Below are 19,918 nucleotides of genomic sequence, written 5' to 3' on the forward strand. Positions count from 1 at the left end.
GAACCTAACTTATCAGCTACATTTTGTGAAGCTTTGTAAGCTGAGAGACACTTGTATTATACAGTATTACCCCGTGTTAACGCGCATCCATTGTTCCGTAAAATGGCTTCCGCCGGACCACCATCGACCCCAGAGAGAGACCTTTCCTTACCTGGACCCAGCGGCACTAAGCCAAAGAAGACACGACGTTCATTAAGCTACGAGGTGAAGTACCAAATTGTTCAAGATTTGGAGAAAGGAAGACGGCAAGTTGATCTCGCGCGCCAGCATGGTGTCAACGAATCTACGATTCGTACGATCAAGAAGGATGCAGCCAAGATCAAAGAGCACATGAAAATCACAAAGTCTGCAGGTGCTTCATCTATCAGGTATTGCCAGAACAGGGTGCTGGCAAAAGTGGAAAATTTGCTGGTGAGTTATTTGGTGCGTCAGGCGCGACGCAACATGGCGGTGGACACGCGCTCAGTGCAGGAGTACGCACGTGAGCTATACGCAGCAGTGACACGTAAACTGGGAATTGCAGAGCCCAAACCCTTCAATGCTTCCTCTGGTTGGCTGCATAGGTTTAAGAAGAGGAACAAGATCACCAACATCAACATTGGTGGTGAGGAAGCGAGTGCTGACCGTGTGGCGGCTAGAGATTTTCCTCCGTTTTTACGTGAGATTATGGAGGAAGGACAGTACAGTGACGACCAGGTGTTTAACATGGACGAATCTGGTCTTTTCTGGAAAAAGTTACCTTCCAAGACCTTCGTTGTCCAGTCTGCCAGCAAGGTAAGGGGTCGGAAGTTGCAGAAGGAACGCATCACCGTCCTGTTTACCACCAATGCCTCCGGTACCTGTAAACCAAAGTTATCGGTGATTCACAAAGCCCGCAAGCCGCACGCCTACAAGAATATGGACATGAACAAGCTTAATGTCCACTGGCTAACCGCACGTAAGGCGTGGATGTCCTTTTCTCTGTCCCTCTTCTGGTTTGACAACTGTTTTGTTCCTGACGTGCAGAAATTCTGCGAGCAACAGAATGTTCCATTCAATATTTTGTTGCTCCTTGACAACGCACCTGGACACTCGCCCCTACTTATGGATCGTCACCCCAACGTAAAAGTGGTCTTCCTTCCTCCCAACACTACGTCATTAATCCAGCCCATGGACCAGGAGTTGATCTGCAATGTGAAAGCTGCGTACTCTGCAAAGAAGTTCAAGCTCCTGAACGACTCTACCAACACCAAGGATGAGTTGCGTAAGCTGGGTGACACCGACAGCGAGAGCAAAAGCGACGAGGACAAGGAACAAGAGGCGGTGACTCAAGAACTTCTCGTCAAACAATTTTGGAAGAAGTTTAACGTTAAACAAGCTGTAGACTTCTTGGTGGAGGCATGGGATCTGCTGACTATTGCTACGATTCGTCACGCATGGAGACATGTGTTGCATGGCATACCAGGTGAGAGGAGGAGTGAACCTGTGACTGGTGAGGTTCAGACTGTTGCAGTAGCAGTGGACCTTGCCAGAGAAGCTGCGCTCAATATTACAGCTGAAGGCTTCTCCGAGACCACCAACGAAGACATCCTGGAGGTGATCAAAGATCCTGAAGTGACTGCCGACGAGATGTTGGAAGAAGAACACGCCAGTGAAGAGGAGGAAGAAGGTGCGTCATTCTCCGAAGAACCTAGTTTAAGTCATAGTGATATTAAGTGTGCCATAGAGTTTACAGAAAAAATTAAGTCCGTCCTTTCCCGCGACAATGACGATGAACGCTATGAAGTCTTCCATACCCGACTGGTGCAGGCTATGGAGCCGTACATCAAGGTGTATCACGACAACATCAACACCAGCCGTCAGCAAAGCATAACCGAGTTCTTCGCCCGCAACCCACCACAGCCAGCCCAAGCCAGTGATAGTGAAAGTGAAGTTGACTTTGAGGGATTTGTCAGGGAAGCCCTGACAACTGTAAGTGACAGTGATGTTGATTCACCTAGTAATGGTGATTCACCTGAGGGCCAGTAATCTGCCCTCTGCCTCGGAACCAGCCTCCATCCCCGTATGCCGACCCATCTCTTCTACTACCGTAAGTGTTCCACAAAATTTTTCGTTTTTTAACCTATTCTTTATTTTTCCTATGTTAACCTTTATCTTTCCTAACCTAACCTCTTCTATATTACTTGTTTTTTCATACCATCATAAAGTTAAGATAGAATTTTTACTACAACATAGTTATGTGTCGTCAAAAAGTGGAGTTTGGGGGTCGGGCTGGGTTCTATTGGAATTAATCCCATATGTTCTGTTGTTCACTTAACGCGGATTTCACTTAACGCGGGACCCTCTGGGTTCAATTGACCGCGTTAAGTGGGGTACAACTGTATTGTACTGTATTCATATTTTCCATGATTAATCTGCAAGGAGAGAAACATATGTACCATCAATAATTACCTTCTGCAATATCAATACTACACTTCTTGCTAAACAGTTTGCAAATTTCTTTAGTCAGTTTCTTCACTGCTGCTCGAGCTTCATCCCGAGTCTTGCCTACACCATACAGTAACACGTACCTCTGAAATATTTAAAAAAATTATTCGCATTTAAAATGTAAATGTACAAATCAAATACAAAAAAAAATTTGATATCATACTGTATATGCTGATAACCACAAGGAAAGAAGAAAACACGAAGTATAGGCATCGAAGAATCTAAAAACTTTAAAATGGTGGGCAATCACTGACTTGAATTCATTGTTGTAGTTGAATGCTAGTTTTCTAAAATAAATGTTTTATACAAAGGGCATAATTTACCTAAATTACAAATAGGTACAAGTGATGAATGACTGAATGACAGTTTAAAAATTATGGGAAGCAGAAGAAAATAAAGAAGAGAAAGAGTAGGACATACACCTACATACTGTATGCCAGTAGCAAGGAATTATGAATTTGTCATAACAAGAAAAGATGACAGCTATACATTGATATAATATAAGTCTCTGTTGGGCAAAAGATGAAAAAAGAGGAAAAACAAAATAAAAAATTAATATTAAAATGTATGGATCACTAGCTGAGTATAATATGATACCCAAGTCAAAAGATGTGAAGATTTCATCTAGAAAACCCATTTTATGATCAGAGATTTGAGGACTTTTGAGGAGTGACCTGTATTTTAAGCTTGAACCCGAGAGCCATCAACAAGGGCAGCTTAGGTCTAATCCAGAGCTTGGCTTACTCCCCACAGTGACCATGGCACTTAAAGGGGATACAGGCTGTCCCTGATTCACAAAGATCTAGCTCATGAAAATCCGAAGTTATGAAAAATAAAAGTTTCTGGTTAAAAAAAAAAAAAAAAAAAAAATCCAGTTACTTTTCTTCTGCTAGTTTTGTATTTTTTTTTACATCATCGTAAAATGCTGAAGTGCTGACACAGACATCTCAGGGCTTCTAATACCAGACCTGATCAACTTATTAAGAAAAACTGACAACTGTCAGTGATTAGATGATACGATCGACCAATTAGGCAGTGAATGGGTCATAGGACCAACTAAGGACAATCTATTGCTACAACTTTATGTTGGTCAACCAGAGCATATTGATAGCAGCAGTAGCACTGATTTGGATGAGGATCTTTAAGATGTTGAGTGAATAACTTTTTTCAGTATTGTGTGTAACCATGGAAGACCATCCCAACTACTCAGGTAGTGCCTTGGCAAGACTAAACCCAAGAGGAAGTGCATATAAACACATGAAGAAGCACAAAAGTATCATGTAGGTAAGACTTGATTTCGTTAATGTACAAATACTGTACCATTACAGTACTGTATACAGTATTGTGTATATTACTGTATTGTAAACTGAACTTTGCTTACATATTCCAAAGATTTTATATAATTTTTTAATTATTCTTTACTGTATTACAGTATTTTCTTGATTTAACGAACTAATTTGAGGCACCCCTTTCTGCTAAATCAAATTTCCGTTATTTTCTTTAGATTTAGTGAACTAGTTCACTAAATTGAACATGATTCTGTTAAATACTGTAGCTTGGCATATGGGGATTGTTTACATCCGTTCAGTCTGTGTTCTGCTGTCACTGCTTGTGTTGTTCACTGCTACCTCTCAGAAATCTCAGAAAGGAAGTGGTGTGGGGGAGAACGTCAAAAGAGTGCAGCCATCAATTGGAAAAAGGTTTGGAAATCATAGGAAATAATGAAAACAGTCACCGAACTCCTTAGTTTAAGGTCAGCCATGAATAATGCTTCTATGTACATATCATGTGTCCGAGGTGTATCCGTAGGTGTGAGCGTATCAATGGAATTAATCTCGATTTAGAAAATAATCCACTAAATTGAGCGAAAAATAACGGAAAAAATTCCTTCCGCTAAATCGAGAGTTCGTTATATCAGATTCCGATCAATCGAGAGTATACTGTACTATGGTAAAAATAGCCAGGAGTGATTAATTTCTAAAATTTTTGTTTTAGCATTTCATACTGTTCACACTGTTCCGCATGATTATCGTTACACCTTCACAGTATTCTTGTGCTCATTGTTTAAAGCACATGACATTTACAGTGCAGTAATTCTCACAGTCCTTTGGATTACTCTTTACCCTGAACTATAAAATCATGGGTAAGTGAAGTGTTAATGAATGTTAGGAATGCAATTTCAGGTAACTTAGAATCTAATTTGGTAATCCTATGTAAATTTGATGAGAGATTACGAGTCAGTGATATTGACAAAAATTTCCCATGAGTACCAGTACATATAAAATTGTTACTATACTGTATAAATTTCATTTAAAATCACTGTGTACATCAAAATCTGCATTTAAAAACATGTTTTGTAATATTCTAAGTCATTCTGGGGATTTAATTTTTTAGGTACTGTATGTAGCTCAGCTTTTATAATGGGAGTCTATGGGGAAATGGGATCAGATAAAAGAAAAAGCAACTTACAAAAGTTTTTTTTTTTAATGGAAGAGCCTTGGTGAATCAGCCAACTAGCTTGTTGACAAAGTATTTGCATTGCTAGATTTACTGCACAATTAGAAATTTAATCTTAAAGGCAAATTAAAGTAAATGAATGGATACAGAGACTTTCACCAAATTTTCTAAGCTCACCTGATTGATTTCATGCATGTAGGCATCATCTTGTGGTAAAGGGAAGTGTTGAGCATATATTAAATGTCTTGGAGGTCTTTGTTTACCTTCCCCTCGGAGTTCTCCTCTCCCACCTGTGCCAGATTCTTCAAGACTCGTATCAACAGCTATTTTCTGCACCATCTTCCCAAGATCTTCATCGATGTTGTCAGTTCCATCCTATAGATATGAACTGAAGATATAATTTCCATTGATTATAGTAAAAATTATATTTCAATCATCCTTTCTGTCATGATTAATTCAACTCTTCAAGTAATGGCCTAAAATTTTTGCCTCTTCCCAAACATGTCTTACTGAATTATAACAACAAAATATGCAGGTACCTAATAACAAAATATTTTACCTCCTTCTTTTCTCCAAAAGATGTGTCAGCTTTCAGGTCAGGAGTGCCTGAGGCCAAGTCACCACGCGATATGAGAGTGCACATATATGTATCATGGCTAAATACATCCTGACGGATCAGTTCAGAAAATAAGAGGACCAAGTTCCCAAACTCCTGTGATCTTACAGACAATGCATTCTCATCTGTAGAAAGAGACAAAGTTTACCTGTTGAATTTTATTTTCATATCTCCAATATATCACAGACATACCTCTTATAGAGCTCTAGATACATTCCTGAAAAAGGAGCATCATTCACGACAGTGAATTACCGTATTTTACAGCATATAAGACGCACCCCCATTTCAACAGAGAATATTTAGGAAAAATCTTTTGTGTGTATTTTCCTCCTGTAGCCATAGTTTTCTTTCAATAATATACAGTGGTCCCTCGGTTAACGAACACAATTCGTTCCAGAGGGTCGTTCGTTAACCGAATCCATTGTTTCAATGGGAATTGGGTAATTGGTTCCAGCTCACGGAAAAGTACATACAAAGTAAAAAAATAAATGCAGTAAAGTACACTTACTTTGAGGTGTGTATGTAGAAGGTTCCTGGTTGATGATGATGATAGGAATTAGAAGTGGGGGTGGAGGAGAAGGGAGAAAAGAAGGAAGTGGGGATGGAGAGGAAATCACCTTTCAGGGGACCCATGCTTGATGCCGTTATTTCACTAATAAAATTTTAAGTTCACTAGGTGTAATTCAAGATTATTTTATTGAAATCAACACTGCACTGTGCTATATATTATCAATATGTTAACTAAATTTCAGAATGATCAATAATTTATATGAAAAATGCAAAAATATTCAAGACACCAACAATATAGATGTTCACTCCACTGTCAACAGAGCCCAACTGATGCCTTGTGGCTGAGTCAAGCATCTGATAGGCGCACAAAAAAAACTAATTCCCTGTACTGCATATATTATCAATATGTTAAATAAATGTTAAAATGACTCATAATTTTAATAAAAAACATGCAAAAATATTAAAGAGGACAACTTTATTGATATTTACTCCACTGGAAACGAATGTAAACATAGAACAGATTACTGAATTGGCGGACTAGCCCATCAGCTGATCAGCTGATGCTCACAACAAAACGTGATGTTTGTAAGGGTTTCGTTAATCGAATTTTTGTTCGTTAACCGAATTGAAGATTCTTATGGAAGGTAATTCATGAACAGAAATTTCGTTAATCGAACCGTTCGTTAACCGAGGGACCACTGTACTGTATACCAGTAAACGTCAGGAATAAATAAAAATAATACCAATGTATAACATAAACCAAAAAACACTGTACTGTACATTTTGAATATAAACATCATATATTTTGCATTAGACATAAAATATTTAGATAAAATGTTCAATCTGAGTAAGTATGTTATCTTTTGTGCAAAATATATGACGTTTATATTCAAAATATTCCTGGTCTTACAAGGAATCCAGCAATGTCAATTATATTATCCTAACTTTAATCTGAGGTATTATTTAATACAAAATGTTAAAATCTAAATTTTTCACCCAACATCTCTTGAAGGGAGGATTGGTGGGGGGTGGGGGGGAGGGTTGGGACTGACCGCGCGGTTGGAAGAGGGGGGAGGCAAGGTGGGGTACTTTGATTGACAGATAGTGTCGTGAAGAATATTTTTTTTTTAACTGAAGATATTTGTTTTAGCTCATAAAATTCATACAAATTACCCGGCCAGAATATAATTTACATTGCTGGAATTCTTACAATTTGGTGATCATTTTGAATATAAACATCATATATTTTGCATTAGACATAAAATTTTTAGATAAAATGTTTAATCTGAGTAAGTATGTTATCTTTTGTGAAAATATATGACATTTATATTCAAAATATTCCTGGTCTTACAAGGAATCCAGCAATGTCAATTATATTATCCTAACTTTAATCTGAGGTATTATTTAATACTAAATGTTAAAAACTCTGGAAGGGAGGATTGGTGGGGGGTGGGGGGGAGGGTTGGGACTGACCGCGCGGTTGGAAGAGGGGGGGAGGCAAGGTGGGGTACTTTGATTGACAGATAGTGTCTGAAGATTATTTTTTTTTTTATTAACTGAAGATATTTGTTTTAGCTCATAAAATTCATACAAATTACCGGTCAGAATATAATTTACATTGCTGGAATTCTTATAATTTGGTGATCATTTTGAATATAAACATCATATATTTTGCTTTAAACTTACAATTTTTAGATAAAAATTTTTCTCTAGGTAACTATGGTATCTTTTGTCCAAATTATATGACATTTATATTCAAAATATTCCTGGTCTTACAAGGAATCCAGCAATGTCAATTATATTTTCCTAACTTTAGTTTGAGGTTATCCCACACATCTCCTTGGGACGGTTGGTGGGGGGTGGGGGGGGGAGGGAGGGACCGACCGACCATCTGTTTGCCGGCTGTGCAGTGTGAGAGGGAGTTGAGTCCATTATTTGAATGGACATTAACTTGGCGACTGTATTTCTCTATTTCTCTTAAGTATTAATTGTGTGCATGTACCATCATAAAATTAAGATGTTATTTTTACTACAACATAGGTATGTGCCTTCAAAAAGTGGAGTTTGGGTGTCGGGCTGGGTTCTATTGGAATTAATCCCATATGTTCTGTTATTCACTTAACGCGGTTTTCACTTAACGCGGGACCCTCTGGGTTCAATTGACCGTGTTAAGTGGGGTACAACTGTATATATATATATATATATATATATATATATATATATATATATATATATATATATATATATATATATATATATATATATATATATATATATATATATATTTATATATATATATATATATATTATATATATATATATATAATAATATCAATAGTTAACTCCTCACTTTACGCCGTTAATGTAACCCGAGGGTACCGCTGAAAGCTTAGAAACGACAAAGTGAATAACATAAACATATGGGATTAATTGAATGGAGTCCAGGCCTATCCCCAAACTCCACTTTTGACTCCACACATACATGTTGTAGTAAAAAATAATCATCTTAATTTATGATGGTACATGCAATTAATAATTAAGAGAAATAGAGAAATACAGCGCCAGTTAATGTCCATTCAAATAATGGACCTAACTCTCCCTCTCACACTACACTGCCGTGGCTCCTTTCCTCTCTGAGGAAATTTTGGGGAAACCAGGTATAGTAATAAATAATAATTTCAAACTAAAGTTAGATAATATAATTGACATTGCTGATTCCTTTGTAAGATCAGGGAATATTTTGAATATAAATGTCATATATTTTCACAAAAGATAAATATACTTACTCAGATTAAAACATTTTTATCTAAAAATTTTATGTCTAATGCAAGTAAAATATATGATGTTTATATTCAAAATGATCACCAAATTGTAAGAATCTGTGCAATGTAAAATTATATTCTGGCCGTGAATGGTATGAATTTTATGAGCTAAAACAAATATTCTCAGTTAATAAAAAAAAATATTCTTCACAGGGGTAACAGATGGTCGGTCGGTTCCTCCCTCCCCACCCCCACCAACCGCTCCAAGGAGATGTGTGGAAAACCAGAATATTTAACTTTAGTAATAAATAATACCTCAAACTAAAGTTAGATAATATAATTGATATTGCTGGATTCCTTGTAAGATTAGGAATATTTTGAATACAAATGTCATATATTTGCACAAAAATAAATATTTTGTTTACTCAGAGTAACATTTTATCTAAAATTTGTATGTCTAATGCAAAATCTATGATGTTTATATTCAAATGATCATCATATTGTAAGAATTCCAGCAATGTAAATAATATTCTGGCCGGGTAATTTGTATGAATTTTATGAGCAAAACAGGCAGTCAGGCAGGGTGGTAGGTGGCTGGGTGGGGCAAATCTAAAAATAGCATTCGAAATGACACTCACCGCCAAGATATGTGGAAAAAACCCGCTATGAAAGTTCAGTTTCATGAGCAATCACAAGATACGTAAAAACGCTATGAAACCACAAGAAGGGTAATACTGTATATATATATATATATATATATATATATATATATATATATATATATATATATATATATATATATATATATATATATATATATATATATATATATATATATATATATATATATATATATATATATATATATATATATATATATATATATACAGGTATATATACAGGTATATATATATATATATATATATATATATATATATATATATATATATATATATATATATATATATATATATATATATATATATAGATATATATATATATATATAATGTGATATATATATATATATATATATATATATATATATATATATATATATATATATATATATATATATATATATATATATATATATATATATATATATATATACAGTGGTCCCTCGGTTAACGAGATTTCGGTTAACGAGCTGCCTCCCATAAGATTCTTAAATTCGGTTAAAGAGCAACCCCTCGGTTAACGAGTTTCTTACGAGCCGACCTCAACATGTTTTCGCTTGCACTGGCCGGTCAACCAGTTGTAGTATTAGTCCGCCAATACATAAATCGGCTCTAGGGCTTAAATTCCTTACTATTTTAGTATATATCAAGAAGTTTATACTATTCAATAATTTTAAAAGTTTAATATTCAATATTTTATTCATTTTAACAATTATTGAACATAATTGAAGGTAACGTGACTAGTTTAATGCGCGGCATCCAGCCTCTTAACACAGCAAACAGGCGTTAGTCTCTCTCTGTTTTCACTGGAGGTAACATCTTGCTTGAGACTCTCTTCAACTAAACGCTTTTTTTCTGTGTTTCCAAGCAAATTATTGGTCATTTTTAAATTTATTTTACATATTGACAATATATAGCACAGTGCAGTGTTATTTTAAAGAAAATATTCTTTATTTACAACAACTTTGAAAAGCACGTGTTGACATTGTTTGAATCCAGCATGGGGCCTAAGAGATCAAGGAAAGCTATTTCAATCCAAACCAAGTAGGAAATCATAAAAAAACATGAACAAGGCATTAGAACAAAAGCGCTGTGCAAAGAATATGGCATGTCGACATCAACTGTGTCGACAATTCTTGCACAGAAAGACAAATTTAAAGAAGTGAAAGTGAGAGACAAATCTACAAGAGTGTTTAAAAGTAGATCCCTAATCGCAAAAACTGAGAGGTTACTTATCATCTGGATTAGGGAAAAACAGATGAAAGGTGATTCGGTTTCTACTGAATTCATTTGTGAAAGAGCCAGGGAGATTTACGAACAATTAAAGGCAGATCAACCTGGTTCTTCAGGCACAGAATTTGAAGATTTTCGGGCCAGCAAAGGCCGGTTTGAAAAATTAAAGAAAAGAAGTGACATTTTCAGTGTTGTTAGGCATGGTGAAGCTGCTAGTGCTGATAAAGAAAGGGCAGCAAAGTTTTTAGATGAATTTAAAAAAACTGATGGAAGAAGAAAATTATCTTCCACAGCAAGTGTTCAATGTGGACGAAACTGGGCTGTTCTGGAAAAAGATGCCCAAAAGAACATTCATCACCAGAGATGAAGCCTCTTTACCTGGGCATAAACCCATGAAAGACCGTCTCACTCTATTGCTTGGTGCCAATGCTTCAGGGGATTTCTGACTGAAGCCTATGCTTGTCTACCACTGTGAGAACCCCAGGGTGTTCAAGCAACAAAAAGTGGTAAGAACAAAGCTTGGAGTTTATTGGAAGACCAACCGTAAGGCATGGGTGACAAGACAGCTCTTTAATGAATGGGCTGTTGATGTGTTTGGCCCTTCTGTCAAGAGCTACCTAACCACCAATAAACTCCCTTTAAAGGCTCTTCTCCTCATGGATAATGCTCCTGGTCATGACCCTGACCTTGCCAGAAATTTGGAGTATCAATTTGACTTTGTCAAAGTGTTGTTTTTGCCTCCAAACACTACATCAATCATACAGCCAATGGACCAGAATATAATCAGCAACTTCAAGAAGTTGTGCATGAAGAAAATGTTTAGGAGGTGTCATCAGGCAACTTCCAATGATCCTGAACTAACACTGAAACATTTCTGGAAGACACAATTCAACATCCTGGAGGCTGTAAAAGTGATGGTGTCATCATGGCAAGAAGTCTCCACTAGATCCCTCAATTCTTCATGGAAAGCACTGTGGCCATCAGTAGTCCATGATTTTGAGGGATTTGAGGAAGAAACAGAGTTGGACCAGGAGATTGTGTCCATTGGTCAGTCATTGGGCCTTGAAGTGGAGGAGGAGGATGTGGAAGAGCTTGTGATGTCTCATGAGGAGGAACTTACTCCTGATGACTTGAAGCAACTGGATGGGATGTTACAGGTAGAGGCTGACAGTGGTGAGGAGGATATTGAAAGTGATGACCATATGTCAGCTAAACAGTTGAAAGATGTGATTTACTACTGGGAGAAGTTCAGGGAACTGGCTTCAAAGCACCCAGAAGTGGAAAAAACTGAACTAACTTTGTGTCATGTTGAGGACTCAGTGGTCTCCTTCTTTAAACATAAGTTAATGGTGAAGAGGACAGATGCCCCACAGACCACAATTGACACTTTCTTCAGTAAAAGGCAGAGGGAACAAGATGCTATCCCTCAGCCTTCCACTTCAAGAAGGAGAGAGGATGTTCATGGTGGAGAATCTGTCAGTCCAGAGGTCCCTGACATTTTCATAAATAAAAATAAAAATAAAATAATAATAATAATAGTTACTGTAATAATAATAATAATAATAATAATAATAATAATAATAATAATAATAAGTCTAACTTGGCAACAGTGCCACTAGTGATATCAGATGCAAATGAAAAGAAAATTATCTGTAAATCTTCATTTGTATCAGGTAATGTATTTGTAGAATTAAAGTGGCATATATAGTGAATGGGGTTCTGCTCTTCATGTAGAAACATAAGAAAGAATCAAGAGGTATGTTAGGCAAGCCCAGGATAAAGGAGCTTACTGGAAGCTATCGTTCACTGTAAATGTCCCACAGAAATGCATGAATTTTACCCCCTCAAAAATATATTACATGCATAGTTCGACCCCCTACTTTTCATATAAAAATTGGATCATGGAAACTCGAACTGTACTCTAGTATATACAGTATATTGTGTGTAATAAAAGTAGCTTTACATTCCTTATATGTCTTTATCACTGAATTTTTTGCTTTCAATGTTCCTTAGTGAAAATATTTTGAAAGCATTTCACAGTACTGTATACATCTCTTCATCTGATGAAGGAAGGGTGTATATTGCTATACATTACTGTATGTATATAAACTTTACAACACATTTGCCTGAAAATCCAAAAAATAAGTATAAGAATACAGTATAGTCCATATTTATAAAAAAAAATAATAATGTTGTACATCAGATACTTACCATATACAGGAGCCTGTGTATCTAAGAACTTTAGCAGGAGGTTCTGGAAAATACATCCACCTGGGGTTAGCATCTGATTAGAGGTCACAGAGTCCTTGTCATCTGGAAGATCATTTTCAGCTGATGCAACGTTATTTTGTCTCTTCTCCAATAAGCGAGCAACAACTAAAGCCCGGTGCTCCCCACAGCGCTGTACTGACACTGCCCATTCACACAGTGTACGCACGATGGCCTCATCACTACTGGTACTGTTGTTATTGTTGCTGGTGTTATTCCCTGTATAAGTGTTGCTACCACAGCTGCTGTTACTGCTTGGATTCTGTAAATAATGAATATCAAAATAAAAACCTAAAATTACTAATCACAGGCAATAGAAAGAATAATCCAGTTTGTCTAATTTACCTATTTTGTTTTAAAGCTTTTCAGTTATAGATATAGCCCACTTAGCAATTCGAACTTATGTGTATGTATGTGTGTGTGTGTGTGGCTAGGTATGATGCATCTAGTGCAGTATCTTGATGTCAGTGACTGGGCATTTGTTTGGTCGAAATGTTGCCTGGCCAATATTTCTGAGTTTCTTGTTTCTTTGTACAGTAATCCAATCCTCTTCATTCTGGGCCCTTTCTTCACCCCAAAGTGTTTGAGCATCTACCAGCCATGATTGTAGAGTGTTCACTCACAAAAACTCCACTAAATTATGGAAAAATCAGGGTGCAATTATCCACAGAGGTGGAACACTGAGGGGCAGTGCTACTATGTGTGTACTGTGTGGGGTGGAAATGTTGGAACCAAGCAAGTGCTGAGTGACCAGTAGGCTGGACGATGTTGTAGGGTGACATTGTACTATTAACAAACTCCCGAGCCAAACATTTTGATGCCTAAACTTTTTTCTAGCATTCCCTCATAATTTTACCAGTAAAATGCTTTCAGATGGGTAGTAGAAATAATAGAGCCATATCCCAATCCTATGCTTGAAAGACAAAAATGTGCGCAGAAAAAGACAGTCAGGCTGATAACACTAACACTTACTTGTACAGTAGGTGTAGAATGTTTTTGTTTAAGTTGTTTTATATTTAGAATAATATGAAAGGCATTTGTTGCTCTAAAATAATTACTAATTATTGCTAACTTTTTAAGTTAGCCAAGTTTCATTTAGTTTTTCTCAAGTAACAAATGGCCATTTAATAGGTTTTCTATTTTATTCTTGGGTGCTAAAAAATACTGTACCTGTACATCATGAATGACAATTAATTTTCTTATAAATACTAGGGAAACTGACAATAAATGTATATTTAAGCTTATACTAGGGAAAACTGACAATAAATGTATATTTAAGCTTATAACCTATCAAAAGCTGAAAGCTTTGTTTTATGAATGGTTCCCACCTTATATCACCATCCATTGAGGCAGTGAATATGGAAAATATTTGGTTACATATTCTGTAAAGACATGGCATAAATTTAGCAAGTATGAATACTGTACTATTTCAATTAATATTTTTTATTCGATATTCATTTAAGCTTAACACAATCAACCATTAAAGGTCTGATGTCATCCCAGAGCGCCCGATGTTGTAGGGGTCTGATGCCGTCAATCTAGCGCTTCATTTTTTTTTCCAGTGTGAATAGCGTGACTATTATGGTGGCAATAGCTCATTCCCACTCACCCACACTTCTCCTTGACCGCATTTCAAGCAAATAATCAGTACAGGTATAACAGTTGTCACCATGCAGGAAGGTCGTGTATCTTAGAACTCCAGCTCCCAAGCCCTGTCACTCCAAGCCACAGAGTGGTGAATGTACCGTATATAGTGTACTGTATACAGCGTAATAATAAGGAATCATGTGAAGGTGTTGTGAAGTTGTAAGAACATGGAATGAGTTGGTAGTGCACCACCGTTCACACCCAGATGCGCGATAACTTCTAGAGGGGTGATGAGGTAGGATGTCTTGCCGACTTCTCTGACTCGCCAATAACAATAACCATCGGTGGTGAGTACAGTAATAATTATGTTATTTCCTATTGACTGCCATGTATGTCTAACATTTCATAAGACAAGTACTGTACATTCATTTTATGATTTTCATTTCTTAGCCTACTATTCAGTTTCTGAAGGGAGGCTTCCCAAGATTCATCAGAACTTTAAGGTTAATGTACAGTATAACTTTCCATTTTGTAACAACGATGATGTATTTTGATTTTCCTTCATATTTTATACACATGTGAGATAATTCTAATGTGAATTGTGTAATTATCACACAGGTAATATATCTATGTTGTAAAATACACAAGAATACAGTATTAATCCCAGGATACTTTTGCAATTTCATACATTGTGGTTAATAAATAAACATTATTGAAATTTAAATACACTTTAGAACACAAATAAAAATACAAACTAGAACAAAGTTGCAAATTAGACCATTTTTTTCTTTAACCATTTGAAAACAAAGGATTTTGAGCACACTTGCTATGAAGAGACAAAAGCAGTTACACTAAACCCTTGATAACTCAGAATTTCACATAACTTGGCAAGGATATGGTCTCGAAGATCCGGACCCGGTAAATCCAATTTCGGAAGTTTCGGCCAAAAAATTTGGGGATTCTGGGCTAAGAAGCCTCCCTAAGAATTTTATCTTATAAAATGTCACAGACTAAAATTGGCAGAATATAACTTGCATTGCTGGAATCCTTGCAAGACAGCAAATAATTTGAATATATTCATCATATATTTTGCACAATGAGATACAAACTTTAGTCCATTAGTGTACAGTGGTCCCTCGGTTAACGAGCACAATTCGTTCTAGAAGGTTGCTCGTAACCAAAAAAGTCGTTAACCGAAACCATTGTTTCAATGGGTTTTTGGGAAATTGGTACCAGCTCACCGAAAATTGCTTAAAGTAAAAAAAAAAGGTAGTAAAGTACACTTACTTTGAGGTGTGCATGTAGAAGGCTCCTGGATGATGATGATGGGAATTAGAATGGGGGTGGAGGAGAAGGGAGAAGAGAAGGCATTGGGTGGAAGAGAAGTCACCCCATGGTGCCATTTCGCCCATAAAATTTTAGTTCACTTGGTGTAATTCAAGATTATTTTCTTTAAATCAATACTGCACTGCATTATATATTGTCAATATGTAAAATAAATTTCAAAATGACCAGTAATTTGACTGGAAACACAGAAAAAAAGCGTTTACGTTGAAGAGGGTATAGTGGACGTCTCCCCTACAACTGCATAGCCGCATTCCAATGCCACAGTATCCTAGCAACCCTTCACGTCTTCTTAGCCAACATTAAAATATAATACTGCTGTAATTAAAGAGACACCGACTTCCCACCTTTACTTCAAACATGTATATCTCAACTCTGTCTCTCCATTGGAATTTCATTCTACTCTCGTTCTGTTGCAAAACACCTCCTCTAAGCAAGCTCCTCGCTGTCAGCTCTCCCATTCTAACCTGGAGACCAACAGCAGACGCGTCTTTCAGCAGCCTCCTGCATCTCCTTGTACGCTACTCTGCAGGCATTATCTGCAGCTCCTCACCACCGGCATCTCCAGCACCAGACTGTCTACCCGCCACAACTATATTATACAGCCACCGCCAGAGTTTCCATCCATCCATGCGGTGCTGGGCCAGCATAATATCTGAAACTACAGAAAATAGTGACCCCGAGCACTCACACTGGGGATGGGCGGGACGGATCTCTCTACCGACTTTTAACCTGGCATTGAGGCTGGTTCGATCATCGTGGAAACCTTCCCCTCGTCGGCTCCTAACGACCATGGAAAAAAAGTATGGCGCCCTGCTCTCGCAACGCCGCGCGGAAATCGCCATCTGGTCTCACAGACCATTTCCAACCTCGAATGACAACAATTGCTTCCCCTCTTGAAGATACGCCGGTATTTGTCGCCAGACCAGCTTCCAGCTCTCACCAGATCTGTCTCTCTCCACCAGAACTCGCCGGAGCTCTTTCTGGGAGGATACGCAGGCTGAACTCCGTCTTCAGACGGGCTGCAGACTCTATCCCTGGCCAGCTTCACGCTAAAGCTACCCACAGAAGTGCCGCATCTGTCGCGTGGTCCTCCTGCGATACCAGAAATATTATATTGGCAGAGACAGAATTTTCATGAGTGCGCTGCTGCACCGCTGCCATGCGGGTGCAGTACCTGCAGAACTAATGGCGATTCTTCCTCGCCCGAACAGCCCTGCGAACATCAGGTTGTTGCAGACGCAGGGATGGATACCATTATGGAACCATAACCATCATGCCGCTGCTGCATACGCTTCCTGACTCACACACCGCCTGGTTCAGCGCTTTAGCAGCCAGCCCCCAACACAACAAATATACCCTCTGTACTGGGTATCACCAGACTTCGGCACTTGTCGCGACGCAGGCCCTATTACCTATTCAGGCGGCCGCTTACCTGAAGGCTGGTGAAGCGCCTCGGCCTCCGTCCCGTAAACCATATTTTAATCACCGCCTCAAACAAAGTTCCTCGCCGACACAGGTTGTGAATTAAACTCCATCCTCCTCACTACCGAGGGCAATCAAAACAACCTCTTAGCCTGTTAAGCTGCCAAAGGTACTCACTTGCTCTCACTTCCGCTTAGACACCGTTGCCCCAGACTCTGCATTGGTTATTCGCGCGGTAACGACGTATTATAAACATCCTTGGTTTGACTTCCTCCACTTTGCAAAGCTAAACAAGCCATCATCTATCACCTCATCCATGATATATGAAATCGGTTTTGTATTATGAACACCATTTTCTCCTTTGTCTTGCGCCTTCCAACGGAAGGTTCTCCTCCCTGCTCGACAATTAAAGGCACTGTCTTCGATCTCTGGCTTTTAATCTGGTGCCAGCATTGAAAACCGAGGACGCAGTCACTGTGCCTCCCGCCCTCGCGCCACAAACTTCCTGAACCATAGCCAAAGTAGGAATTCAAACAGCTCACTGGGCGTAACTCTGCATGGTTTTTAAGCAAACTTCCGTGAAGTGGGAGGTATTCATTACAATCTTCTTCCGACTGACAGGCACTCTTCCGCATGTCAGGGCGCACCTGACTGGCGGCGACTTCTCTTCGCCGGCGAATGTCTCGGCTTGGACGTGCCTTCCACCAGATCGGTAACGCAGTGAGCCGCGAAGGCAGCCATCACCACTCCGTTTGGACTCTTCGATGCCGCTTTTCGCGGTACGGCTTCCAGGGTACATGGATCATAATGCTTGAGCATAATTTTGTCTGATCTACGTGGCGACATCTGTCTTGACATATACCGGTACCGCCGCCTGCTCTTCCAGCAAACAACGCCGAACCATCCTGCTGGTGCTCCTTTGGAGCCACCGTACGTTCCTCGGGTGCGGTCTGTGGCATACCTTCTACAGAAATGGCTGCACGTTATCAGGTTTCGGCGTGGCTGCGAAATTGGTTTGACAATCTTCCGCTTCGTGGCTGCCCGTCCTAGCCCCCTACAACCTTCTCCAAGGCGCTGAAGTCTCCTACAAGTCTCGTGGCAGACTCAGGCTACTCGGCATTCACCACTATCAAACAACACATTACGCCTCACCCTCCTGGCCACACTTTTCACGCCCGGACAACTCCCACAGCAAGCGCTTCTTCTGGGGTGACGTCTGTGATCCAGCAATTCTCATGCCCATTGCTTTCTTCTCTAGCGGCTTCAACCACCACCTCAGGCCTGGCACTTGCTGATCTCTAGAACTCCTGGCCCATATACCTGGCTGTCAAACATTTTCACTTACTTCCATAAGGGCACCATCAGTTCACCATCTTCACCTGATCACAAGCCCTCTCGTCCACGCCAGCTAGCTTTGGTCCTAATGTCCTAGCACTTAAGCACATCTTGAGTTCTCCAGCGGCGTCCAACACGGTAAAGGCGGCCTGGCAGATCGCCGGCAGCAACCCTCTCGTTATATCAACATTCTTCCTCATCTCCCGCATTGATTGGGCAGCTGGCAGCGGCTCAAGAAGCGAAGGCCTGGCGGCATACAAGACATCCCCTCCGTTTCATCCATGGCTACCAATTCTTTGAAATAGGTGGCCGTGCGGCGTCGTCTGCGGACAGCTGGAACGGGTCGTGCCTCCGTCCCGCCCGCGCTGTTTCGACGGCTCGTTAGCCGGGTGTCTGCGGGCCTCTGCCCTCCTGCACTGGCGATGATCGGCTGACATCAGTCCTGATCTTTAAAATGACTTTGATCCTCCGACCATTTTCCCATTCCGGACGTTTTCGGTAATGCCATCATCTCACGGTGCCTATCTTCACCTGCACCCGACCGTTTCACAGATGGGGTAAACCGTTATACCAATCGCGCCTTCTACCGGTTGGGTTTCCGTTTATTGCGTAATCACTGACGGTACGGTCACCAACTCTGGCAGCACTCACGTTCAACACGTCTAGACAACGCTACAACGCCACCCTCAATAGTGAATATCGGAGAAACAATTGCGGGGTTTGAAAATAAATATGGTATTAATGATGCGTTCTAGAATCATACCGATGTCTTCGGTTGAAAAAGTTTTCATTTTTTGCTGAGTAAATTTTAACGATCCTATGAAAATTGATACACACTTTCTGCGCCACTCAATGCAACATTTGGTAGTGATATCATCAGTTGGGTATTGGGGATATGAAAATGATCCTGAATGATGACGAATGATCTTGACACATTTGGTAATTGTCTTTGGCCTAGAAAAACAAAAATCAATAAAGTAAAAACCGGTTTACTACTCTGACCGGTGTTGCTTGCAATATTAAAAGAAACATATTCATGCTTCTCTCATACTTTCTGGTACCTAGAGCTGGGATGGCCTTCCTCTCCTCCTGGTAACCTGCCGGCGTGACTGCTGTCCGCTCTTGCTGTACTGGCATCTCACTCCTGGTGTGGGCAGGGACATGCATGGGGTTGTCCAGGAAAGCTCTGGCTGTGAACATTGGTGAGGCTTTTGGGTGAGGCTCACACAGCCTGGAT

General features: G+C 39.1%; 1 protein-coding gene across 1 annotated transcript in view; it reads right to left on the bottom strand.

The window, feature by feature from the left end:
- Positions 1 to 19,918, bottom strand: part of LOC121858309 (mediator of RNA polymerase II transcription subunit 12-like protein) — a gene marked incomplete at its 3' end in the record, with an annotated part of 265,779 nt that overhangs the window by 128,694 nt on the left and 117,167 nt on the right. The window contains 4 exon segments of the mRNA XM_042354642.1: positions 2,431 to 2,551; positions 5,101 to 5,298; positions 5,483 to 5,664; positions 12,934 to 13,175. Coding sequence (XP_042210576.1) covers positions 2,431 to 2,551; positions 5,101 to 5,298; positions 5,483 to 5,664; positions 12,934 to 13,175 — 743 coding nt within the window.

The sequence above is a fragment of the Homarus americanus genome, unplaced genomic scaffold, assembly GCF_018991925.1.
Source record: "Homarus americanus isolate GMGI-L3 unplaced genomic scaffold, GMGI_Hamer_2.0 scaffold57980, whole genome shotgun sequence".
NCBI classification, from domain to species: domain Eukaryota; kingdom Metazoa; phylum Arthropoda; class Malacostraca; order Decapoda; family Nephropidae; genus Homarus; species Homarus americanus.